Source organism: Ornithorhynchus anatinus, chromosome 2 (assembly GCF_004115215.2).
Source record: "Ornithorhynchus anatinus isolate Pmale09 chromosome 2, mOrnAna1.pri.v4, whole genome shotgun sequence".
NCBI classification, from domain to species: Eukaryota; Metazoa; Chordata; class Mammalia; order Monotremata; family Ornithorhynchidae; genus Ornithorhynchus; species Ornithorhynchus anatinus.
The window spans coordinates 73,247,923-73,273,984 of NC_041729.1; the positions used below are offsets into that span (position 1 = coordinate 73,247,923).

General features: G+C 42.8%; 1 protein-coding gene and 1 non-coding gene across 2 annotated transcripts in view; one reads left to right on the top strand and one right to left on the bottom strand.

The window, feature by feature from the left end:
* Nucleotides 1-26,062, top strand: part of ARID1B (AT-rich interaction domain 1B) — a 514,902-nt gene that overhangs the window by 479,466 nt on the left and 9,374 nt on the right. Inside the window, 12 exon segments of the mRNA XM_029057789.2 lie at nt 1,774-1,803; nt 1,805-1,940; nt 1,943-1,983; nt 4,903-4,975; nt 4,978-5,055; nt 5,058-5,102; nt 12,078-12,105; nt 12,107-12,214; nt 12,934-13,106; nt 16,177-16,327; nt 19,279-19,375; nt 22,888-23,674. Of these exon segments, the coding sequence (XP_028913622.2) occupies nt 1,774-1,803; nt 1,805-1,940; nt 1,943-1,983; nt 4,903-4,975; nt 4,978-5,055; nt 5,058-5,102; nt 12,078-12,105; nt 12,107-12,214; nt 12,934-13,106; nt 16,177-16,327; nt 19,279-19,375; nt 22,888-23,674 (1,747 nt within the window).
* On the bottom strand, nt 6,644-6,781 carry LOC114809949. The gene has a single exon (XR_003757720.1). It is a non-coding gene; the product is annotated as a small nucleolar RNA SNORA7 (small nucleolar RNA).

Below are 26,062 nucleotides of genomic sequence, written 5' to 3' on the forward strand. Positions count from 1 at the left end.
AATGATATTTTTCTTATATACCTACTTACTGTACATGCCCACAGATCCATAGTATGTTCTTTTATATTAACATTCTTTTAGGTAAAATTATTTTCTTCTCAAATATTTTTAAAGTTCACAGTAGAACCTTTAAAATGATTTTTAATGGATAATTAAGTCAGTTAGGGGTAAAAGCCACCACTAATCTGGGTATAGCATAGTTGAGTATAGCAAGTGCATTGCCCCCATTGAAACTATGATTTCTACATAAAAATTCATACTTGGCAAAAGTCAGTCATATGGAGTTAGGCTACATTGAGCACTGGATTATGCTTTTTTACAGTGAGGGAAAGATTCCCATGAGCTATACAAAACTTGGCACCCAAGAGTTAATTTAAAAAAAAAAGTAATAGTGTTTGGTCCAAAACGAGCGGCCAGCCATTGAAGACAAGGAGAAAAAGAATTCTGTGGTGGACAAGATTGAGTAAATTACCATGCTGGAGTGAAGCCTTTCCCTCTATGAGATAAATTACCTCTTCCTAGTGATTGTTCAATGAGATGCTTGGGCACTGGGATTTTTGGTTTTTTCCTCTTAAGACCAGCATTATCCGGTTCCCAATCATGTGATCTTTTGGTGGAAGAATACTTCAGGCTGCACCACCCCCCTGGGCGGCCATAATTATAATCACATGTTTTTAGAGGCATATTATGTGCTCATCATGACGGCAGGGCTACTGTTGTCCACCCCCAGAATTATTGGCTATGTCTGCAGGATTTTGTTTTATTTTCAAGCATCAAATCTTCATTAATACTGAAATATTTGCATTGGGCATCCTCTATCGTAAAGGAGCGCCCAAGGAAAAAAAGGTTTAAGCCAACATGCTCCATGAGGAATCGAGTGGTGAACCTTGGGTGCCTCACAAGTTGCCAGTGCTTCTGCCCAAGCAATGAGCACAAGTCTCCTGGGTCATCATCATTTATTGAGCACCTATGATGGGGTCGAGCTCAACACTCCTATGTATTGGGGTATATGCTTTTAAAAACACCCTTCCCTATGTTGAGAGAATTCACGTTCTAATAGGGAGCACTAAAAATGGCAAATCTACCAGAATCCATTGTTGGAAGCCGGCTAGTCTATCACTAAGCAGAACATTGAATCTCCCTGAATCCATTTCTGGAAGCTAGGCCAGCCTAGTCCTCTGAACAGTGTAGGTTTCTTTTTCTATTACATCCTGCAATAGGATGAAAAATGAGCATGCACAACCTCGATCCTGTCATTCTCAGTGCCAAGGGAGGAAAGTAACTCAAGCGACACCAATACTGTTTGGTTTCTGGGATGTTCTCGGGAGATCCCTGTTCAGTTTGAACATTTTGTGATTCGGATTGGAGAGGGAGAGATGTCCTAGTTTTTTTTGTGTGTTTTTTTGCCTAGAAGATGGATGTGTTTTAGGTGATTTTCCAAAAAGGGCGTTGTTTTTTCTTTAAAATATATTATGAGGCATCATCAGAAAGCTGCCTTCTGTATTCAACGCTATGTCAGTGATAAAGGACTTCTTAAACACAGAAAAAGGGAGTTTGAGCCCTTTATATAAAGTCAAATGCATTGATATCCGCAAAAATGTACTGTTTATGCCTGAACTAGTAGCCTTCATTCCTGACTGTTGTGTGATAGCAGTAAGTTGTTTTTTATCTTCTTCTTCTTATACATGTTGTGAGTTCCTTACCTTTTCTCCACCTCCGTCCCTTTCCCCTCTTCCATCCGTACCCCATCTCCAATCGCACTCTGTGCTCTAGAAGTCAAGCTCCTCCACCACAACGGTTGAGAAAGATCACCAAAGTGTACGAGCTGGGAAGCGAACCAGAACGTAAACTGTGGGTGGACCGCTATCTGACCTTCATGGAAGAGCGGGGAACACCCGTTGCGAGCCTCCAGCGGTGGGCAAAAAAGCCCCTGGATCTGTTCAGCTCTACGTCTGTGTCAAAGAGATTGGAGGCTTGGCCCAGGTAAGGGACGACTTGTCTGGGAGGTTTCCTGAAATGTCTGGCTGTCAGCATGTGCCGTGAAAGAAAAATGCAAGAATGTGGAAGCTTGAGGCAGGCAAAATGTCTATTTATTGTTGTAAGTTGTACCCTCCCAAGTGCTTAGTACAGTGTTCTGCATCAATCGTGCTCAGTAAATGAGAATTGAATGAATGAATTGAGGGAGTCCACCGAGCTGAAGAATTATGGAAAATGAAATTTCTGGTGTGTAGGCATAAATTAACACAGATTATGATTATGAACTCCATGGAGTTCGGATAATAATAATTGTTGTTTTGGTTAAGCTCTTTCTATGTGCCAGTCAGCATTTAGAAAAATGCTGGGGTAGTACAATGCAAATCAGATTGGACATAGTCCCTGTCCCACATGGGATCACAGTCTTAACCCCCGTTTTACAGATGAGGGAACTGAGGCACAGAGAAGTGAAGTGACTTGCCCAAGGTCACAGAAGCAGACAAGTGACAGAGCTGAATTAGAACCCAGGTCCTTCTGACCCCCAGCTCTGTGCTCCTTCCACTAGACCATGTGGCTTCTAAATCAGAGAATCAGTAGAGGCAAATAGGGCTTGGAGATTCCCTTTTCCTGCTGTGTCCAGCAATCTCTGTTCCATTCTTTTTGAATACCTCCTTATGTTTAAAAATGCTTTTCCAAATAAGTTACTGGACATTAGGAAATGTTCTTCAGAATTTTAAATCTTTATGATCCCCAGATTTGCATGGAGTAGGACTGAAGAAAGACATTTGCTTACAGCTCTATGAAAACTCAGTTATAACAATAAATAAAATTATGGTATTTGTTAAGCGCTTACTATGTGCCAAGTACTGTTCTAATTGCTGGAGTAGATAGAAGTTAATCAGGTTGTCCCAATGGGGCTCACAGTTTTAGTCCCATTTTGTAGATGAGGTAACCGAGGCCCAGAGAAGTTAAGCGGCTTGCCCAAGGTCACACAGCAGACAAGTGGCGGAACTGGGATTAGAACCCATGTCCCCTAACTCCCAAGCCCAAGCTCTTTCCATTAAGCACGCTCCTTATTGAATAGTGCTCTGCACACAGTAAGCCGCTCAAATCAGTACCAATTGAATGAAAGCAGCATAAAGCAGTGTGTCCAGTGGGAAGCAGCTTTTCCTAATGGATAAAGCACGGGCCTTGGAATCAGAAGGACCTGGGTTCTAATCCCAACTCTGCCACTTGTCTGCTTTATGACCTTGGGCAAGTCACTTCACTTCTTTGGGCCTCAGTTACCTCATCTGTAAAATGGGGGTTAAGACTATGAGCCCCACGTGGAACAAGGACTGTGTCCAATTTGATTATCATATACCTCCCCCAGCGCTTAGAACAATGCATGACACATAGTAAGTACTTAAATACCATCATCATCATTATTATTATTATTAAGAATGGGGCCAGTCTCCAGCTATTGCTTTTAAGACCTTGATTCTAAAAACTTCAAAATTTCTGCAAGCGCAGGAAATGGACACAGGAAGCAAGAGCAGAAATGGTTTGAACATGTGTCTCTGACTCTTTCGCCAGCCGTGCCCCTAACTTTTGTCTACAGAAAGAGGGGAGGGCATGCTGGCTTAGCTAATGAGGTTTTTTTGAATGTGACGGGGTGGCTCTGTGGTGAAAAGCTTGACCGACATCATCCAGTGCTCTTCATGGGATGATCTGTTCATGGTGGGCCGGCGGATGTGGATGCGAGCAGGTGCTGCATATTGATCAGCTCGAAGCCTTCCATTCCAGGGTGTCTCTGGCAGCACTCTGCTTAGCATTTCTGAAGCAATCCACAGGCCTGCTGTTTGAAGCCTTGTTTTAAATGCCAAAGTACTGGGCATTTCGGCATCGAGCATTTCTGTGAACATTATTCAGGATGTTCATTATGCGACTCTTAGTGTTAAGTAAATGGGCATGAAGAGCTCTGTGGCAAGGTTGGGTTCCTAAACTTTAATATAGTAAGAAAACATTAACCTCAACCTTAAAAGGCAGAAGATAGATATTCCAGTTACCTTAAAAGGCAAGATTTTCTTCAAGGAAATTTCACCTCCTCGTGTGTCTTGCCATCATAGAGAAGTAGTTAATAGATTGTTCTCCCCAGGGGCATTCGATGAGTTAAAAAGTCACCTAGATGCTTAGTCACTATCCTTGGTATGAGCTCCATCTTTCAGAGGGAGGAGAGTTAAGTGATTGCTGATCAGAGGCAACAAACAATATAGCAGTAGAGTGTAAAAGTGCACATTGCGCCAGACAACTACACTTTGGGTGGCAGCTTTATTAGAGCACAGTCCAGGCACTGAGTGTCCTTTCAGTCTGTCTTGAAGTTTATGTTAATTAGTGAAGAGGCCTTCTGGACTGAATCTTTTCTCGTGAAGGGACATAGATCCATTCCACAAGGAACGCTACAGGGGGACTTGAGCCAGGAATTTCAGGCTAATCTTTCTGGCAGTTCATGGCTCTTTTGGAGGAAAAACTGTTTGTCATATCAGTCCTCGAACGCTGAAATTGCAGAATGACGCTCTTGTTATTGCTTTTTTAAATTAGGAAGCTTTTTTTTAATTTAGGGGGGGTGTGTGTGTGTGTGTGTGTGGTGAGAGAGTAGGCATTTGCTGGGAGATAAATTGCTAACTATGAGCAGCACAAGCCCTGAAAGAGTGCAAAGCATTAGAAGAGGCACCAGGCAGAAGACTCTCAACAAGCAAAGCTTTTTATGTAGCTATCAGCAGGTTCCTTAATGGTTTTATAACTGTAAATGCTGTCTATGCACTACTGAGTGGGAGTAATGAGCATTAGTTAAAAGAGGCAAAAAAAAAAGTAAACCAAGACAGTGCTTTTTTTTGTCTCCTGGCTTTAAACAAGCCACTTTGTTGCAATGATTGCCATTTTTCCTAGGTTAAAAACAAGAAGTGGCGGGAGCTGGCAACCAACCTAAATGTTGGCACTTCAAGCAGTGCAGCCAGCTCCCTGAAAAGCAGTACATCCAGTACCTGTTTGCCTTTGAGTGCAAGATTGAGAGAGGGGAGGAGCCCCCTCCAGAGGTCTTCAGCACGGGGATACCAAGAAACAACCTAAGATCCAGCCGCCATCTCCTGGTAAGTGAGAAACTGCAGGGATTTGAATAGCGAAATTTTGGAAGTCCCATATAGGTGGATGGATAAAGACGCAACCTTTATTGAACACCCCCAGTGGGTGCTGCGTGGTATTAAAATATGGCCCCTGTTCTCAAAAAGCTTAGAGTGGAATGAAATAAGATGGGTTTTTTTCTTATTTGTTGCAGCTTTTTGGGTCTTTAGAGTTTTGGGTTTTTTTTTCTCTTTGGTTTGGTTTTGCTTTAGTGGAAGCCCAACAGAGGGATTTGGGGGAAGGAGAAGGGAAAGCTGAGTTTAAGAGTAATGCTTTACAGGTTGTAACAGTGAACTTCCTCTGCTTAGATAGGAAAAACAGCGCTCTGCACACAGTAAACACTCACTAAATATCATTGATTGATTCCCGTAATTCACATGTGTCAAGGCTCCATAGGTGCCTAGGAGAATGATAGCACCCAGAGGTTTAAACTACTAGCATGTAATAAGCGAAGGGTTTCCTGGGAATGAGATTAGTCACTTGCAGAGTCCAGATGACAGGAGATGCTGTAAGCACCGAGGAAGATCTGGGCCAGTACATCCCTGTCCCGCTAGTGCTCAGGAATCAGCAATCTCTACTCACTCTATCTGGACCACTCTCCTTCCTGGGCTAGGGAGGAGACCCTGGCTTTCCTCCATTTGTCAGTTTGAGCATAATTTTCAGGCATTTTCTCCCAAACCTACAACCAACCCCAGGGGGAAATTTCCCAAGAAAAACCTGTCCCTGAAGAGAATGACCAAGATTTAGTTTCCATTTAGAAAACACAGAAGGGCATGATTCTCTCATCCTTTCAACTTTATCCTCTCCTTCCTGGATTGTATGATTCCTAGCACTGGATGCAGCCCAAAACTCCAGCATTTAAAGAGGATACATAAAATTTGAGTGACTTCAGGAAATTGTCACTCTCCATTAGTCAGTTTTTTGGGGAAGTTTCTTGCTTTGCCGAAGAGCCTAATAAAAAGAGCATCAATCTGATGGTGACAAAGCATCAGTAACCCATCTGCAACTCTGGCAAATCACTTTATCTTCTTGCTCATTGCTCAATTTCCCCCTTATTTCCCCATTAGGAGAATGAATTTTTGGGTCCAATGTGAAGCACACTGAGATTGCTTGGTGGGTTAAATCCAAGCTGGGATGCAGTGTTGCCTCACACCCAATCATTCGGACTAGTCTTCACTTTCTACTACTGAAAGTTTTTGAGTGACAGGATTTGGTTAGGATTACTAAATCAACAGTACTCAGGATTACTGACACCATCCTTCCAGTTAGATCAAAACCACAGTCTTGTCTTGTCTTATGCCGTTGAGTCATTTCCGACCCACAGCGATGACATAGACACATCTCTTCCAGAATTCCCCACCTTCATCTGCAATCATTCTGGTAGTGTATCCATAGAGTTTTCTTGGTAAAAATACAGACATGGTTTACTGATGCCTTCTTCCACACAGTAAACTTGAGTATCTGCCTTCGACTCTCCCATGCCGCTGCTGCCCAGTACCGGCAAGTTTTAACTTGTAGCAAATAGCCTACTACTCACTAGCCACTGCCCAAGCTAGGAATGGAATGGGTATGCCTCTGCTTGACTATCCCTCCCATAGCCAAGACTAGTAGAGTACCGGAAACTCTCCAGGCACGATCCTGAGAGGGGAAAACCAGAGTAGACTTCTGTAATTGCCATTCAAGCTTTTGGGAGACAGGGAAGGGACACAGCTCAAAGAGCACTTTTAATTAAGGTGAATATTGGCAAAGTGTTTCAAAGTAGATTGACAGTCCTCCCATGAGCAAGGACCATGACTTGTGCTTCTTTTGTATGTGCCCCACTTAGTTCCTCGTATGCTCTGGGTATGCAGTAAGCATTCAGTAATTGTTGATTCTGATGCTGTGTCTTCTCTAACTCAATGAAAGTTGAAGCAATGTGGCTTAATGACTAGAACCCAGGCCTGGGAATCAGAGGACCTGTTTTCCAATCACGGCTCCTCCACCTGTCTGCTGGGAGACTATGGACAAGTCACTTAATTTCTCTATGCCTCAGTTGCCTCATCTGTAAAATGGCATTTAAGATTGTGAGCCCCTTGTGGGACCTGGACTGGTCGAACCTGATTATTTTGTATCTACCCCAGCGTTTACTACAGGGTCTGGCATCTAGTAAGAGCTTAAATATCATTTAAGGAAAGTAAAAAAAGGTGCAGGCTATGAAAAGCAACTTCATTTTTGATACAGTCCCTGCAAGATCGTTCAAACAAATAGGAAAGTTAATAACTTTCATGCCTATACCGGGTTATTCCTACTTCAAGAGTTTTGTCTCTTACTTATTTTCAACAAATTTAAACAAATTCTCACCTTGAATCCTCTCACCTAACTAGTACAACTCATGCCAGTGGCAGCTGATATGAACTTTTTTTTAATGGTATTTGTTAAGCACTTACTATGTGCCAGTCCCTATTCCAAGTACTGGGGTAGATAAAAGCTAATCAGGTTGGCCACAGTCCCTGTTCCACATGGAGCTCACAGTCATAATACTCATTTTACTGAGGTCCAGGGAAGTTAACTAATTTGCCCAGGGTCCCTCAGCAGACAAGTGGTAGAGCTGGGATTATAGCCCAGATACTTTGGACTCTCAGACCTGTAATTTATCCACTAGACCACACTGCTTCTCATGTTGAAAAAAACCTTTCCTTCCTAAATCTGCACCATACTTTTACATAGCCTACACTCAACCGTTACTGTATATTGGAAAGCCTAAAAGGTAGTTCTAGGAAAGGAAATCCAGTTTAGTGTTAGAAAGGGGGTATATGCAGAGCTTTTGTGAAAATGAAAGATTAAAGGAGTCCAACAGAGGCTAAAACAAAATAGACATCAATCAGCCTGAGATGTTACTTTTAGTCAGAATTGTTGAAGTTGCTACTCTAAAAGCATGCGAATATGTGAAGAAATTGTTTAATAAAATAGCTAAACTTTTACTCTAAAGGTATATCAACAATTGTATTTATTACTGCCTACTCTGTGTGAAGTGTCCTGCTAGGCACACAGAGAATGTACCGAAGAAGAGTAAGGTGTTATCACTACCTTTGAGGAACTTAATTGTATAGTACTCTCCCAAGCACCTAGTACAATGCTCTACACAAAGTAGATGCCTAGAAAATACCATTCACTGATTGATAACAGGGAAGATAATGAGACAAAATTGATGGGAAATAATGGGACTTGGTAAACATTACAGAGAAAAATTTTCCTCAAATTGCCGTTTTGTCGTTGGGGAACTGACTGACAGAGAATCAGCCAGAAATCTCTCAGAAACTGTTGTATAAAGCCCACCTCCACATGGAGCCCCTGAGCCTTGATTTAGATGGCAAGACCACGGGCAGAAGAAGAGAGGGCTTTATGCCCTCTTTGGTCACAGTGCACCTTGGAACTGCACAAGGAGCTTACAAAGTCTAATTTTAAATTTCTCACAACATTGCATTCAGTTCAAAGAGTGAAACAAGCTGCCTATGAACAGCTCAGAAACTATTTTTTTGTAAAATAAAAACCCAGCAGGGCATAACGACCAGAGAGGAGATGTCTGCAAAGATCTAAAGGTTTGTTTTATTTGCCAAGAAAGAACTTGTCACTGAATGGTCTGCACTTCTGTACGGAGAATGGCTTTCGCAGTGTGCATCAGCTTTAGTACAAGAAATCCTGCTGAGGTATAGATGCTTCAGAAAGTATAAGGCCTGTTCTCTTAACAGCCAAGCCTTTCTTTTTTCAAAAACTGCAGTTTATGGTAACATTATCGTTTTAACTGCACAAAGAGCTTGGATTGTAGATACACTTCAAGTGATCCATTCCTTTCTGTGTTCCAAATGGAGTTGGAGGCCTCGAGGATGGGAAGAAGTGGATGTGAAGGTTCCTGGTCTTAGCCATTAAGTCAGTGAAAATAATGCAGAGGGTCTTACTTAATGCCCAAGCTGGATGACTGGACTGTGTAGTAAAACCAGGCACCACGCTTCCATGTCCAAAGAGAGCCACTCCTCATAGCTCGGCCAAGTAGGGAGGAAAATAGTCCTTATATGATGCTGGATCCAAGTTAATAAGTCTGCAAGTGAATGTGTTTCTTTAAAATAAAACTATATGAGGAGTACACACCATGAGAGAAAAGGTTTTCTGAGACTTGCTACATCCCAGTAGGAAAAAAAGGGCCTGAAAAAGCCACCAAAACTGGGGAATGGTCTAAATAGGAAAGAGTGAAATATATCAGAATAATATTCTGATCTCATAGTGATTGGCGTTGAAATCTTTTAACTGCCAGAGGCTGTTTTAGAGAACACTGAGGGAAGGTGGCCCACCAAAGAAAACAGGTCAGGAGAGCAGCTGAAGAGCTAGCAGTGGACCGTCTTCATTAGTGGATTGTTGATCGATATCTTGATGCAGTTCCCTTCCAGAAATCATGAAGTGTTTAAAACCTTTTTCCAGTGTAGACTCACGAGAGAGTGGTGAGAGATTACTGCTCTCCAGTCCCTTTCTAAGCCCATCTGCCCAAGACTTTTCAAATATGTCCACAATAAAGCGAAGACAAAGTGTTCATCATGGCCATAAGAGAACATTTTTCATATTATCTTCAGGACAGTTTTTCAGTAGGATTAGAATGATGTACCCCAGTATCTCCATTGTTGGGAGGTATAAAAAATAAATGATATAAGTCGGATGGGTCGTGGACCCCATTCCCCTTCAATTGTTAAAATGTCGGACCTTGCATTCATCTGAAATTAAGTTAGGAGTTATCGGTAGCTTGAAAGCATGCAGAGTCTACATCCTCCCCAACCCTGTAAACCCCGTGTAGGCAGAGATTGTCTCTCTTTATTGCTGAATTGTACTTTCCAAGTGCTTAGTACAGTGCTCTGCACACAGTAAGCGCTCAGTAAATACAATTGAATGAATGAATGAACCTCATGCGCCCCAGAAATCTAATAAAGTTGAGTATCTGTGGTTTCTTTCGTACCGGTGACCCATATTGCTGCTTTGAATGGGAAAGGATTTGCTTCTGAGCATTTCCCCCAAGCGCAACCTAGGTGAGACCTGGGGGTTGCATTGTATCTCCATGAGGCCGGTAGGGATCCAATCATAATAAACCTGTTCAAGTTGGTGCCAAAGTTGGAATAAACAGAGCTAGGAACCTGCTCCTTAGTTGCCTTGGCAGCAGCGAAACAAGACTGAAGGTGGGGGGAAGCCAGTCATTCAATTAGTAAGTCTGTAACCAAAAACCCATCCATCTTGGCTGGCAGGTGGCTGACTGAATTTCTATTATTAGCTGACAGGTGATGTCACAAACCTGTCATGTATCCAACCAGGGAATCCTCACTGGAAGATAAATGAGAAAGGGGTCTGGGTTATAAACAAAGGTGCCCTCTGGTAGACCTCTATTCACTCTGGACCTGTGACATATCCGGCTGACCACCCCCACACTCCCCAACCCACCCCCTTTTCTCCCACCCCCCAGTCAGAACTAGGGCACTGGGTTCATGCTGTGTAAATTATCATCCCAGCGTGGAGTCTGGCTGTTCAGTCTGAAGTATGTGAATGTACTTAACCTTCAGTAACCTTTCCATTGTTTACTTTAGAGTATACATTTGTAGCTTCTGGCAAAAGGTAGGGATATCCTAGAGAGTATGCCAGCCCTCCTATTAATGGAGTTTCAAAAGGTCGTATTCATTTTTTTTTCCTGAAGGGAGGAAAAAACACTGGCAGGAGGAATCATTTTTTTTTTTTATTGACTGTAAATTTGAGCTGTTGTAAATAAGGGTCACTTCTGAAACCGCACAGCTCTGGAAGCCATTTTTTTCTGAGGAAGCTGCTGCTACTGATGTGTGTATGGTCCATTGCTACAGCTGATTTGAATCAGATGGTGCCCGACTCCTCAGTTCTGGAGCTGTAGTGGTGCTGTCCTTTCAGATCCGCAAAACGTTCTCTTTCCTTTATATGCAACAGATCTTTTTTTTTCTACCTTGCATTTTGTTTTTTCCCATTGGAATTTGGCTTTACATCTGTTCCAGTGAGAAATTAAAGACTCTAACCAGCTCCTGTGATCACTTTTCCAGGATTGCTGCCAGCTTCTATGCCCCAGTGGCATAATAAGCAGGGAGGGGAGAACTTGGTTTCAGGTCTTTCCAACAAATGATTATGGACCCCAGTACCTCGGTTTAAGAAAATAAGAATCACCCTATAACATCCTGGCAAAACTATTTGGGTGGGAGTAAATGGTTTAAGCACCTGCTCCTCCAGCCCCATGGACTCCCTCCTGTGTGATATGACAATTTCCCCTCTTTATCTCAGTTCTTTAGTGCCAAATGGAGAGTGACACTCCCAGGAGCTCGGGTGTGTGTTGTTGGACCTCGACAAATACTTGATAACTATCGCAAATTGGCAGTCATAATTTTCCAGACTGTAAACCCGTTGTGGGCAGGGAATGTATCTGCCAACTCTGTTGTATTGTGCTTTCCCAAGTGCACATGGTAAATGCTCAGTAAATTATTCCATTGACTAATTTCTACTTGTCCCAGTTTTGGAGGCAGCAATTGGTTATTTTTTCATTCATTTGGGAGGAGATGGTTTTAGTTTACTTCTCTAGGAGTCTCCATTCTATCTTAAAAACCTCATAGGCCTCAGTTTCACTGAGGGTTGGGGGACAGGAGCGGGTTTTGTTGGATGTTGTAGCTAGAGTTCAAGTTCTCTTCTGGAACTCTGATTTTCCCTAGCCTTGGTGCTTAAATGATCTGGCAGCAGATCAGCAGCTTGCACAACTCTCACATTGACCAGCTCATAATAATGGGATGGAATATGAAAATCCTTGAGAGAGTTGCAGAAGTATTGAATTGGTTTCAACTCTTGTTTCAGTCTCACTGGTTCTTGAACCTGTGGCTTTTTTGGGTCATCTCTAAGCTTGTCTTTTGTCTCTCTACTCTCACCAGCTAATTCAGGGTCCTTGCAAGGTCCACAGACCCCAGTCCACTGGAAGTAACTCCATGGCGGAAATTCCAAGTGACCTGAAACCTCCCACACCAGCATCGACCCCTCATGGACAGATGACTTCTATGCCAGGTGGCAGGTATGTAAGAGATTAGCATCGGGGTAGATAGACCCCCTCCATAGAACCAGGAGTATAAGTGCTGCTGACTTGTTTCATTTTACAAGTGCCGTTTCTTAGTGGAGAGAACATGGTCTGAAAGTCAGGTGACTTGGGTTCTAATCCCAGCGCTGCCACTTGCCTGCTGTTTAACCCTGGCCAAGTCACTTAATTTCTCTGTACTTATTTCCTCATCTTTAAAGTGGGCATTAAATCCATGTTCACCCTCTCTCTTAGACTGTGAGCCTCATGTGTGACAGGGGCTGTGTCTGATCTGATTATCTTGTATCTGCCCCAGCACTTGGTACAGTGCTGGGGCACAGTCGTGAGAGTCAGAAGGACCTGGGTTCCAATCCCAGCTCCACCACATGTCTGCTGTGTGACTTTGGGCATGTCACTTCACTTCTATGGGCCTTAGTTACCTCATCTGTCAAAGGGGATTAAGAGTGTGAGCCCCATGTGGGACAGGGACTGTGTCCAACCTGATTGACTTGTATCTATCCCAGTGCTTAGAACAGTTCTTGGCACATAGTAAGTGCTTATCAGATACCATAATTTTCATTGTAATTGTTTTTGTTACTATTATTATCATCAATTTTATTCCTGGTTCAGGGATTCAGTTCATTTAATGCCCTTTGAGTGTTCTGCTCTGTGAGTTCCCTCACTGTATGATTGACCTCGACCTTCTCTCATCTATCCAGAAACAGTGCAGTTAGTGTACATGACCCCTTCTCCGATGTGAGCGACTCGGCGTTTCCAAAACGAAACTCTATGACACCCAATGCACCATACCAGCAGGGGATGAACATGTCAGACATGATGGGAAGAATGCCATACGAACCTAACAAGGACCCTTTTGGTGGAATGAGAAAAGGTACTCTTGGCTAGGGATCCCTCAAACAGGCCATTTCCAACATCTTCTTAGATGATACATTCCAAAATGCCGCCACAGAAAATGCGTAATGTATCTTTCCTCCCATGTCTTCTGCTCCCTCTTTTCGCTGCCCGCATAGTGATTCCCATTGCCCTGAGAGTTTCTGAACCCCTGCCCCTCTCTTGCTCCTTTAGAAAAGTGTGCAGTTACCAGAAATAGCTTGGCTATGTATCTTACTCTTTCCTGTTCCTTTTCCTTTCAAATTTAATCAATCCATCAATTATTCAGTGAGTGCTTACTGTCAAATTTAATCAATCCATCGATTATTCAGTGAGTGCTTACTGTGTGTAAAGCACTATAATAAGCCCGTGGGAGAGTGTAATATAAACAGAGTCGGTAGGCACGTTCCCTGCCCACAATGAACATATAGTCTAGAGGGGGAAACAGACATTAATAGAAATAAATTACAAATATGTATAAATAAATTATGAGTATGTACATACATGCTGTGGGGCTGATGGAGGGGGTGAATAAAGGGTGCAATTCCAAGTGCAAGGATAAAGCAGGAGGGAGTGGCAGAAGAGGAAATGAGGGCCTAGTCGCAGAAGGTCTCTTGGAGATATGCCTTCAATAAGACTTTGAAGGTGAAGAGAGTGATGGTCTGTCAGGCATGAAGAGAGAGAGTGTTCCCTACCAGACACAGGACATAGGCAAGTGGTCGGGGACGAGATAGATGAGATCAAGGTACAGCAAGTAGGTTGGCATTAGAGAAATGAAGGGTGCAGGCTGGGTTGCGGTAGGAAATCAAGGAGGTAAGGTATGAGAGGGCAAGGTGAATGAGAGGTGAATGAGTGTTTTAGAACCAATAGAAAGGAGTTTCTTTTTGATGCGGAAGTGGAAGGGCAACCACTGGAGTTTATTGAGAACCACTGGAGAAGCAGTGTGGCTCAGTGGAAAGAGCACGGGCTTTGGAGTCAGAGGTCATGGGTTCAAATCCCAGCTCGGCCACTTGTCAGCTGTGTGACTGTGGGCAAGTCACTTAACTTCTCTGCCCCTCAGTTACCTCATCTGTAAAATGGGGATTAAGACTGTGAGCCCCACGTGGGACATCCTGATTCCCCTGTGTCTACCCCAGCGCTTAGAACAGTGTTCTGCACATAGTAAGCGCTTAACAAATACCAACATTATTATTTATTGAGGAGTGGGTCAACATGGACTGTACATCTCAGTAGAAAAATGATGTGGACAGCAGAGTGAAGTATGGACTGGAGTAGGGAGATACAGAAGATAGGGAGGTCAACAAGGAAGCTGATGCAGTAATCAAGGTGGTTTAGGATTAAAGGCATTGTCCAGAAAAACACTTGACCCACAGGATTTCTAGATAGCGCTTTTTGAACAAGGACTTTGCTTGCAATCCAGGACAACCATGGGGTCGAAACTTTGGAAGCTTTAGGAGTTCTGGAAATAATCACGTTTTATGTAATATGCATCAGGTGGCCTGATCACATTCTGGTTGTTCAGAGGTAATCAATTAATCGATGGTATATATTGAGGCCCTAATGAGTGCAAAGCACTGTGCTAAGCACTTAGGAGAGTACCATTTTAATACTTAATTATTCAGTAATTTAAAGAGTCTAAAGACCTAGCATTTTAAGAATAAGAGAAGCTCACTAGTGTATGAGTCGTCTGGATAGAGTTATATTATAAACCACACAACCACTCCACAGGTCTACCTGGGCAGACACCAATGTTAATAACTCTTTAGTTTCTTAAACCTCCAATTGTCCTATTTGAAGGAAAAAAAATCTTTGGTAATTCTGTGTAGACTTGAGGACATGTCCCACTTCAGCCTGTGACCTACCTAGAAGTTTGAGGTCTACTCTAACTTCTTATCCTACAAGTTATTGTCACCGGCCATATGAAAACCTAGCGGCAGTTCAGATGAAATTCAACTGTTGGATTTCCCCTAGTCTTTCTACCTGCCTTCAGGTTCAGGACACTGAGACATTTCCAAAGCATGGGAGACCTTCATAACCCTCTGTGGTCAGGGCATGCGCCCAGCACAATCTAAGGATTCTAGTCCTTCTTTCAGCTCATTCTAGACACCTAAAACAAGTAACCCAGCACCCTCATTGCTAAAACATCTCCTAGACCTCCTCCTGGACCTTTTTGGCTGGGTTATGATAAAGCAGCTAATTCAGCATATACGACAACACAACATTTAGACGTGGAAACTGAATCCTTCTTAGAGGTCCCAAGGATTCCCATACTGCACCTGGATGGGCGGGGCCAGGGAACAAACAAGTCCCTTCAAGCACAGGGATCCTTGTTGGGTTTGGGTATTTTTTTTTAGCATGGGGCTCTTAGTCATACCCAGAGTTTTCTTTAGAGGTGATTAGGACACTGCTTTCTTCAGTCATTCAATTAATCATTTTATTAAATGTTTACAATGTGCAGAGCACTGTACTAAGCACTTGTGGGAGTACAATATAAGAGTTGGTAGACACAGTCCCTGCCCGCGATAAGCTTACAGTCTTCCAAGATCCTCAGCACCTAAGTAAATTTAGGGTTGATTTTTTCTGCCATTCTAGGCTGCTTGTCCTTTTTTGCTGCAACAACTCATTCATTCATTCATTCAATAGTATTTATTGAACGCTTACTATGTGCAGAGCACTGTACTAAGCGCTTGGAATGAACAAGTCGGCAACAGATAGAGACAGTCCCTGCCGTTTGACGGCTTACAGTCTAATCGGGGGAGACGGACAGACAAGAACAATGGCAATAAATAGAGTCAAGGGGAAGAACATCTCGTAAAAACAATGGCAACTAAATAGAATCAAAGCAGCTAATTTTAAGATAGAACTCTAAAATGATGTTTTTTCAACTTCTCCCTACAAGTCATTTTTCCTAACTGGATAAGTGGTAAGCCTAGTTGGGGTGAATTTGCAGGAATTAGGATTCTAAAATTTAATTTTGATGCAATCTCAAATATATAGAAACTTGCATCTCATCTTTAAATGTTTATAGGTATCCTAATCTCAAATTTTTTTTTGTATTTTTGAACTATCAGTGCCTGGAAGCAACGAGCCATTCATGACACCAGGACAAATGCCCAATAGTGGGATGCAGGACATGTATAACCAGACTCCTTCTGGAGCAATGTCCAATATGGGCATGAGTCAGAGACAACAGTTCGCCTATGGAGCTGGTTACGACAGAAGGTGAGTCTGCTCTTAAAGTAAAGACATAGTGTCTCAGCAGAAACAATCCCTCCTCCCATACCCTGTTCACTCAACACACACACACACACACACACACACACACACACACACACACACCCCCCAAAACAGAGGAGCTCTCTGAACCCTCCAAGTTGAGCCAGTAGTCACTCCAAGCCTGGTTTCTGTGGAAATTAATAAGGAGGGAGTTGTCCTGCTTCAGGAGTCCTCCAACCTGCTGCAGATCAACAAGTGGGTGTGTTGCACAATTGCCTGCAGCACACTGCTGCTTTGTGACTGGTTGGAGCAGATCCTCACCCCATTCTTTCAGATGGAGAATTGTTTCCATAAAGGAAACTCAAACACCCTAGTCAAAAGCACGCTTCAATTAGTCCCCATGCCCAGAATCTTCTCACCAGCTACTTAAGGCCTCTCAGTGTGTGTAATAAAAGAACACATTTCTCAAAGCTACTGTATTCATTTTGTATGTTTTCATTAGAGCAGCTGGACATTTGGGGAATTCCTGCTTATGTGGATGGAAGCCAAAATTCTTGAACTTCCTAACTAGTCTCTCTTTCTTCCCTCATTCAGAGGCAGATTTGAGAGTTTGGGGCATGATGAGGAAACCTTGGTAACTTGATAATGTCCTACCCCTAGAACAAACTGTTAGGCCTGGAATGAACTGAGGAATGCACTGAGTTCTTTGAAAGCCGGACTAAGCGGAGACCTTTCCTGTTCTTCCCTTTCGAAACTTTTAGCTCCAGAAAAAGGGAGTGTATTAGCTTCCTTTCTAAACTTTCCTCACCGCAGCTGAGTTTGGGCAGATTTTTAAATAGCCAGAAGGAAAACAATGCTGAAACTAATCTGAAAAGTACGCATTGAAAATATACCTCAGGAACTATTTGAAAATGTTTAGTAGCAAAACCAAGATGACATTAAGAAGTATTAGTCCCTCATCTCAATGTGAAGATTCTGCTCCTAACTTGATATTTCTTACTCTTAGAACTTCTTCTCCTAGTCAGATTTTCTTACTGGGTTTTTTTGTTGTTTCAGAATGTATGGGACTAAAGCCATACTTCATGGGGTGGAGCAGGGTGTTGATGAAATGCTGGGAGTCAGGTGAAGTTTTTTAGATCAGAGGAATCTTTGCATTTAGATTTAGATTTTTGGTTTTTTGAGTTGTTTTTTTTGCAGGGTTGTTTTTTTTTTTTAGTATGTGTGCTTTTCCAGCATGAGGTTTCCTTCTGTCATTTTTTGTAGGTTGGATCACTGCCTGGGTCCTGAAGGCAGTATGGGACCACGTGCTCAAAGCAACATGGTGCCTTCTAACAGTGACCCAAGCTTGTATTCTTCTAAGCGTTACCCTGGCCAGCAAAGGTGAACATCACTTTCTCTGCAGCATCTGCCTTAACTAGTGACCATTACAGTTCTGACAGTGTACCAGAAGTTTATGCAGATGCTTGGTGTCTTGTGATTTTTATTTTGGTTTTGTTGTTGTTGTTGTTGTTGTTATTGTTGTTTGAGGGCTTGGAGAAGTAGTTGAATTTTCCCCATTTTGGTAGACTTGGAAAAGTAACTGTCAGATCGGGCCAGCCATTTCATCCTGCTAATGTCAGCTTTTTTCCTTGTGGTTCTTGCAAGGTAATTTCACATTCTTTGCCTGGCTCAGTTTTAAATGTGTCGATCTAGAGGTTTCCATTTTTTTTTTTTTTGGAAAGCTCTTCCAGTACAATAGATCTTTTTGCTGGGAAATGGGTCCTAATATTTCTTCCTAGTGTTTTTTTCCCTTTTGCTTTCAGTTACAATGTTCCTTGGACCAACCTGAATCCTCTCTAATTCAGACTAGTTTTTCCCCTCCTGATACAGAAGTAATCCCATACAGCATTATTTTACCAGGTTATGTATTTTCCATTCCTTAACTCTATCTTTATAAACTGATTCCTTTCCGTTCATCTTGTTCACAACTCTTTGAATCCTTCTTCAGTCATTCCACCCATACTTTCTTTAGGGACAACTATTTTCCTGCTATGGGAAATGTTATCAATATAGATATATCCCAGTACCTCTGGATTGAATTTCATCCAGTCCTTGAAAGATCACATTCAGGTTTCGACCACACTCATCCCTTGGTCATCTTCAGCATGCTTTCTTCTCAGGACTCTTCCTTTTGATGAATTCTGGGCCCTGGATAATCGCCACTCATGTACCATATCTTGCCAAGTTACATTCCTGTTCTTAATCTTCCTGACAAAATTCCAGTCTTGGTGACTCGCTGTAGCATTAATAATACCTGGTGGTATTTTCAGAACTGTTCAATTCAGTATCATCTTCAGAATGTATTTTATATACATATTGCCCTTTTTAAAATCATTTCAGGCCTCTCATGTCCATAGATTCATGACTGTTGAGACCATTTGGAATCACTTGAAATCCATCCCTAACAGAAATTGAACTCATACCATGGTGTTGTAAAATAGAAACACATTCTACCATGTCACATATTCTTGGCCGCGTTGTATTAAATTGCTTTAGATTTCCTGTTCCAAGGTCCTGCTACTGATTTCCACTTTAATTGTGAATGCTGCAAGCCAGAATCTTGGAGTTCAGCTCCTGAATGCAGCAGATTCATTTGAGTAGGAGGAGGGAGCTTCAGCCTCAAAGGCTGAGTCTGAGGAATTTGACAAGCGTGGTGCTGGATGATGTTTGCTTGTTCAACCAGTATTTGGCACCCAGCAGCCAAACCAGGAGTTGGCATCCTTTCTCAATTGCATGCCCACACCCACTTTGCTAAAAAGTAAAGTGCTACTGGTAGACAGTGAACTGAGTGGAAGCTGTGTGATGAAATAAACATGAATGTGAGTTTGGGGATGTATTGCTCTGGAGGTGGATTGTTCATCTCCGTCATAGCAAAGGTTCACCAGTAGTCACCCGTTCTTTTGAATACATTGTTCTAGGCATGAAGCTTATGGGCCGCAGTATCCGGGACAAGGCCCACCCTCAGGACAGCCACCATATGGAGGACACCAGCCTGGAATATATCCACAGCAACCGGTAAGAAGAAGGGCTCACTTTTTACTCTCTTTAATAAACATCCTAAAACTCAATTATGTACGGTTTGTTTTTGTGAGTTTCTCAAGTTGTGACTACAAAGGTGCTCGCCAAATCATCATTAAATTATCATTTTTATCATACCAGTTTTGAATTAGGCATTAAATACATAGGATTTAGGCAGGGCAGTTTCACTTCTGGAAATTCAAAACAGTAGCTTCTCTTGAGTCCCTTATGCGACGCGCATTTTATTTATTTGCATTCCTAGGTGTGCATTTTTCTTGTGAAACTTAAATACCCCATGGTAATAAATGAAATTCAAGTAAGCCGATTGTGTTTAGAACACGTTGCCAGATTTGAATCTGTTTTCTTTGAAATATTATACCCTTGAGGGAAAGACTTTGTCTTCATGAATGTGAACAGTCCACGCAACATGTTGAGGCATTGCAAATGTTAGTAATGACATTTGTATTTATTTTTCAGACTGTGTATACATCTTTTGAATTAGATAGGCAATTAATGGCTAAACCTGTTCAGGATGTGCATGATTAAGGCAGAACACTTACCTAACTGGGTCTCAGTGCTCAAATATGCCCTTCAGACATACCATTGGTTCCGAATAGCAACAGTACATAAAATCCAGTGATATAACATGCACTGATTGTTGACCTAGCCCAGGATCTGTAAGCCCCACTCGACACTTCATCCAGTCAGCTCAGGGAATTTAGTTTCCTCCCTACCCAGTGCTTTTTTTTTTAATGGTATTTGCTAAGGGCATTCTATATGCCAGGCACTGTTCTACGTGCTGGGGTAGATACAAGCAAATCAGGATAGACTCAGACCCTGTCCCACGTGGGGCTGCCAGTCTTAATCTGCATTTTACAGATGAGGTAATTGAAGGAGATTAAATGACTTGCCCAAGGTCATGCAACTGAAAAGTGGCAGAGCCAGGATTAGAATTCTGGTCTTTCTGATGCCCAGGCCCATGCTCCATCCTCTATGCCAGGCTGTTTCTCTACTTCCCCCCGGACTTGGGAAGGAGACGACACAATTGGTGCCAGAGAGACAGGGCAGGTTCTGAGTAGACTTGGGCACCCTCATCTCACCTACCGTGATTTTGAAACAGAGTGGCTTTGGGTGGGAAGGAAGAAAGCCTCATTCAACTGCTCCCCAAACACAAACTGGAAGGCAGCCTCTCCGCTTCATCCGGAAGCAGCAAAGAATTATCATGGGGTAGTAGAGCTGACTAATTCCACCGAAAATCACTGCTCCTTCTACCTCACCCCAATTCTGCCCAGCTTCAGCAGATGAGAAACCTCATTCCCCAGAACTGGAGGAGAGGTTTTCATAACTGACAGATTCCAAATTCATAGCCAAATTCCACCACCAACTAAGATTTTTCGATTACAGAGTCTCATAAAACTTTTCAAGAAAGCAGGTGAACCTATTTAAATGATTGAAGACCCTGATAGAAAGAAGTTCAAAGTGTGCAGAGATATTGAGAAGGACTTAGCCTACAATATGGTGCTTTATGAAGATGTGAGACAAGCCGTTGATCAACCTGAATCAGGGAAATGTTTCATTAAAATTGAAAAATTGCTACCACAGAGCATTCTTCTACTTTTTGCAGCCTCTTGCAAAGACTAAAATCTTATTACAATCAATCTATCATATTTATTGAGTGCTAACTATATGCAGAGCATGATACCGAGTGCTTGGGATAGTACAAGAAAGTTAGTAGACACATTTCCTGCCCACAATGAGCTTACAGTCCTTAATATTATTAATATTGTGGTGTTATGCTACCTTCTGGTGGGCAGGGATCTCATCTACTGTATTTATTGTGTTGTACATTCCCTATTGCTTAGTCCAGTGCTCTGTGATGCAGTAAGCACTCAATAAATACTACTTATTGATAGAAGAATGAAGCACACTCTAGAGATGTTTAATGTTACAGACTATAGCATGTAAAACAATTTTATATTATTTTTCTGGAAGTTCTAGAAAGGATCCCTATTCACAGAACATAAGTGTATGAGAAAATGTACTTCATAATATAGCCATGTTTTTTGGGGGACATATAGCTTTATTATGAGGTATTGTTCCTAGCTCACCAGTTATAAACATGATGTAAACACATAGCCTGCATGATGACATTTTCCAACATAAGCATTGCCACTGTCTTTAAACACCTTTTTTTGAAGATTTCAGATGAAATTGGAAGCAATTTTGAAAGCCTTTTCTCTGAAAAACAGACATTATGCAGTGCTTTCTTAGTTAGCCCGTCACTTAACAAACTGGACTTAATTTTCCCAAATGAAAAAAAGTCCCTGTCAGGTAAAGCTGTGTAAAAAAGCCCAGCTTTACAGCCAGCTAAGGACTGTCAGAGCAGTGGCAGTGTGAGGCCCCCAAGACCACCAGTAAGGAGCCAAATCCAGTTCCAGCCTGACTCCACAGAGTCTGCTTGAACTTGGGGAGCGCAAGACCAAGTGGGCTCAGCCGAAGCAGTTGTCAAATGTGTGATGTCAGAGTAGCCTTGGAGCAGCCCAGACTTTGGGTCTTAGCAGGTTTTGTTGCCCTTTGCTTCGGGTCTCTCCCCTCCCCACCCAGCTTCTCCGCTTTGGCCCAGTCCTCGGAAGGCAGGTGACACTGTGTGGGCCAAAGAGAAGGGGCCTGACTTTTGTCTGGGTAACACTAGCGCCATACCCTCTGACTACTCATTCCACAGGGCCGGGTGACATTTTAGGAAAAGTAGACAGGGACATCCCCTTACCCCAGGGAGTGACAAGTTCCTGCCCAATCATAACAATTGTGTGCTACCTGTTAAGCATTTCCTCTGTGCTAAGCAATCTACTAAACCCCGGGGTTGATGCAACACAGTCAGATACAGTCCCTCTTCACTGAGGGCTCTCTGTCTAAAGAAGGAGGGTGAAGAAGTATTTAATCTCCATTTTTTAACAGATGAGGAAGCCAAGACACAGAGAAGTTAGGAGACTTGCCCCATAGTGGATAGATTACAGGCCTGAGAGTCAGAAGGTCATGTGGCTCCACCACATGTCTACTCTCTGACCTTGGGCAAGTCACTTCATTTCTCTTTGCCCAAGTTACTTCACCTGTAAAATGGGGATTGAGACTGTGAGCCTCACGTGAGACAACGACTGTCCAAAGTGATCTGCTTGTATCCACCCCAGTCCTTAGTGCCTGGCACATAGAAAGCTCTTAACAAATACCACAGTTATTTATTATTATCACTATTAATATAAGGCGGAGCCAGGATTAGTGCAGACCATGCTGCTTCTCACAGGACTTTTTTATTGACGTGGTCTCCTTCATCCATAAATAGTTATCCCAGCCTGATGCTGAAATCCCCCACCCCATCTTGTCTGAGTTGCCTTTGACTTTTAAATGAACTCTCTCCCAGTTAATGGTTATTTTCCCAATTCCCTTTAAAAGCAGATGTGTGGGATTGTGCCCTTAAATCACGTCACAATGATTTATTTTCCAATTAATTTCAGAACTACAAACGTCACATGGACGGCATGTACGGTCCTCCTGCAAAGCGCCACGAAGGGGATATGTACAACATGCAATACGGCAACCAGCAGCCAGATATGTATAACCAGTATAGCAGCAGCTACTCTGGACCAGACAGGCGGCCCATCCAGGGGCAGTATCCATACCCCTACAACAGAGAGAGGATGCAGGGTCCAGGACAGATGCAGCAACATGGAATTCCACCCCAGATGATGGGGGGGCCCATGCAGTCATCCACCAGCGAAGGGCCACAGCAGACTATGTGGCCAACCCGCAATGATATGCCTTATCCCTACCAGAATAGGCAAGGTCCAGGGGGTCCTGCCCAGGCCCCGCCTTACCCGGCGATGAACCGCACTGATGATATGATGGTACCCGATCAGAGGATTAACCACGAGAGCCAGTGGCCTTCTCACGTCAACCAACGCCAGCCTTCCTATATGGCATCCTCCGCCTCCATGCAGCCAATCACTCGACCCCCTCAGTCATCCTATCAGACGCCTCCGTCGATGCCAAACCACATCTCCAGGGCCCCCAGCCCAGCCTCCTTCCAGCGTTCACTAGAGAACCGCATGTCTCCCAGCAAGTCTCCTTTTCTGCCCTCCATGAAGATGCAGAAGGTTCTACCTGCTGGGCCACCATCACAAGTCACCGGGCCTCCTCCACAGCCACCCCCAATAAGACGCGAGATCACCTTCCCTCCAGGGTCTGTAGAAGCATCGCAGCCGGTTTTGAAACAAAGACGGAAGATTACCTCAAAGGATATCGGTAAGCATTCCCAGAAAATTTAGCCTTATTCCATCGTGAGTTGCGTTTTTAGTTTTCCGAACAGGTCAATTTTAGCTCTGGAAGATAGTGGAGGTCAGATAAAACACTTGAAATGTTGGGTGGTTTTATTTTTTTTAATTGTTTTCACAGTATAGTTGTTTTCCAGGGAATTAGAAAAGATACTGAAAAGAAAACAGTCCTGGCTAAGATGCAAGGAAACTGAATTTAGGGGGGTCATTGTCTAGGGTGCAAAGATTGTATTCAGATGGTTCAAATCCATGGCAAGAAGCAAAAACTCCTCAATTATTTGGTTGTTTTGTGATTGAAGTTTTGTCCAAGACTTGTCACTCTGGATGATTGAGTCTTCTGTCTTAAAATGGCCTGATCAGCCTCGGTCTAGTCATGGAGACTTTGGACCGAGAACCAGGTCAAGGAGGATCGATAACAGGGCTACTGGTTCACATCGGCCACTCTCATTCTCCCATTTCTGTCTCACATCTCCTCCAGGGCAGGGGGGCCGCGAGCAAGTAGGTGGGCAGGTATGCAGCCCGTTGTGAAATGCAGGCAAGAATATCATCCTTACAAATTGACCATTTAGGGCACAAGAGCCCAGTATTGTACTGATATCGTGCCAGAGCTCCCGGGACACACAAGCAGTTGTCAGGGTAGCTGCCTCCTTTGTCGTCTCTGTGGGAAGTGCCGCCCATCTGTGTTAGCCTGCCATTCTCAGGATTGCTGCCATGTCTGGTCACCAGGCAAGACCCCTTGGGGGTGGCTCTTCTGTCAGAAACCTTCACCACAAGAGGCAGAGCCCCCAGTAGACATCACCATTTCTGGCCATTTTTTTCCTGGCCTCTCCACCCATGGCCAGGTGATGGTCGTCTTTGGGGTGCTAACTGCAATAGGTAGTTAAAAAAAGTAGAGTAAGGCTTAGAAATCTTGGGGGGAAAAGATATTCTTCATTTCTATCACTAAAGGTCTGCACATTTAGTAATAACTGTGTATTTGTTAAGCCACTTACCCTGAATGTTCACAGTCACAACTACCTTCAGCTTCACAATTATGATCTGGCCTACTCTTTGGTATTGTACTATTCCAAGCATTTAGTAAAGTGCCCTGCACACAGTAATCGCTCAATAAATACCATTGATTTATTGATTACTTAGCACCAGGATAAATACAGTATTATCAGGTCGGACACAGTCCCTGTCCTACAAGAGACTCACAGTCAAAGCCTGGCTTCATGAGAAATAAGAGTCTTAGTACTTTATGTGCATGTGTGTGTGTGTAGAGGTTTATTTGCTTGTGTGTGTTTATACTGCTGTATCCCAATTAGCACTCTAATTGGTTTCCCCAAAAATGGTGTTTTATGCAAAAGAGAACTGAATGAAGTACACTTTCCCCATAGGAAGTTATGTAAAGTATATTAATGCATCCCCCAAGATCCAAAAAGTTAATCAAACTAATATAAATATATTTTTAATCTGTGAATAAGGCACAATGAATAATAGAGTTATATCCTTAATAGCAATGTAGCTCTGAATTAGATCCCTTGGCATGTGTACTTATGTGAATACTTAATATCCAAAGTGTTATCCTTCACATTCATTCAGAGGAGGACACCTGGCACTCATGTATAGGAGACCTGCCTTTACCTAGGCTAAATAGATCAGTCATTATCTAATGCTAAATTGAAATGAGCCTTAATCACTGTGTTTAAGCCAACCAAAATACCTTGGTTGGGAGTGGGAGGTAGGGGTTGGAAGGGAAGTGTTTAAATCAAGGGAAGCTTCATACCGATATCTCAAAGCAAGAGGTTGCTTTAAGAAATAGCAGCGCTGTTGAAAAAGAGAAACAATATTTAAAAGAGCATTTTGAACTATCTCAGAGATATTATATACAAGAATTAGAAAGCTAATTTTTTCATCCTACATGCACTTGCTTTGCTGCTGTCTGGAGATTTTAGCTGATTTTGAACAAGCACTCTTAAAATATATAATTTTGAGACCCTTTAAATAGAGCACATAGAAAAATAGATCTTGGGACAGTCAAAGCAGGAGGGGAAATTTTTTCTAAAAATGCTGAATCACTCAATCTTATTAATAATAGTAATAATGGTATTTGTTAAGCACTTAGTAGGTGTCAAACACTGTTCTAAACGCTGGGGTAGATACAAGGTAATCAGGTTGTCCCACATAGGACTCCCAGTCTTAATCCCCATTTTACAGATGAGGGAATTGAGGCACAGAGAAGTTAAGTGACTTGCTCAAAGTCACACAGCTGACAAGTGGCGGAGCCGGGATTAGAACCAATGACCTCCGACTCCCAAGCCCTTGCTCTTTCCATGAGCCACGCTGCTTCTCATAAGAAAGAAACTGTGTTTGTATA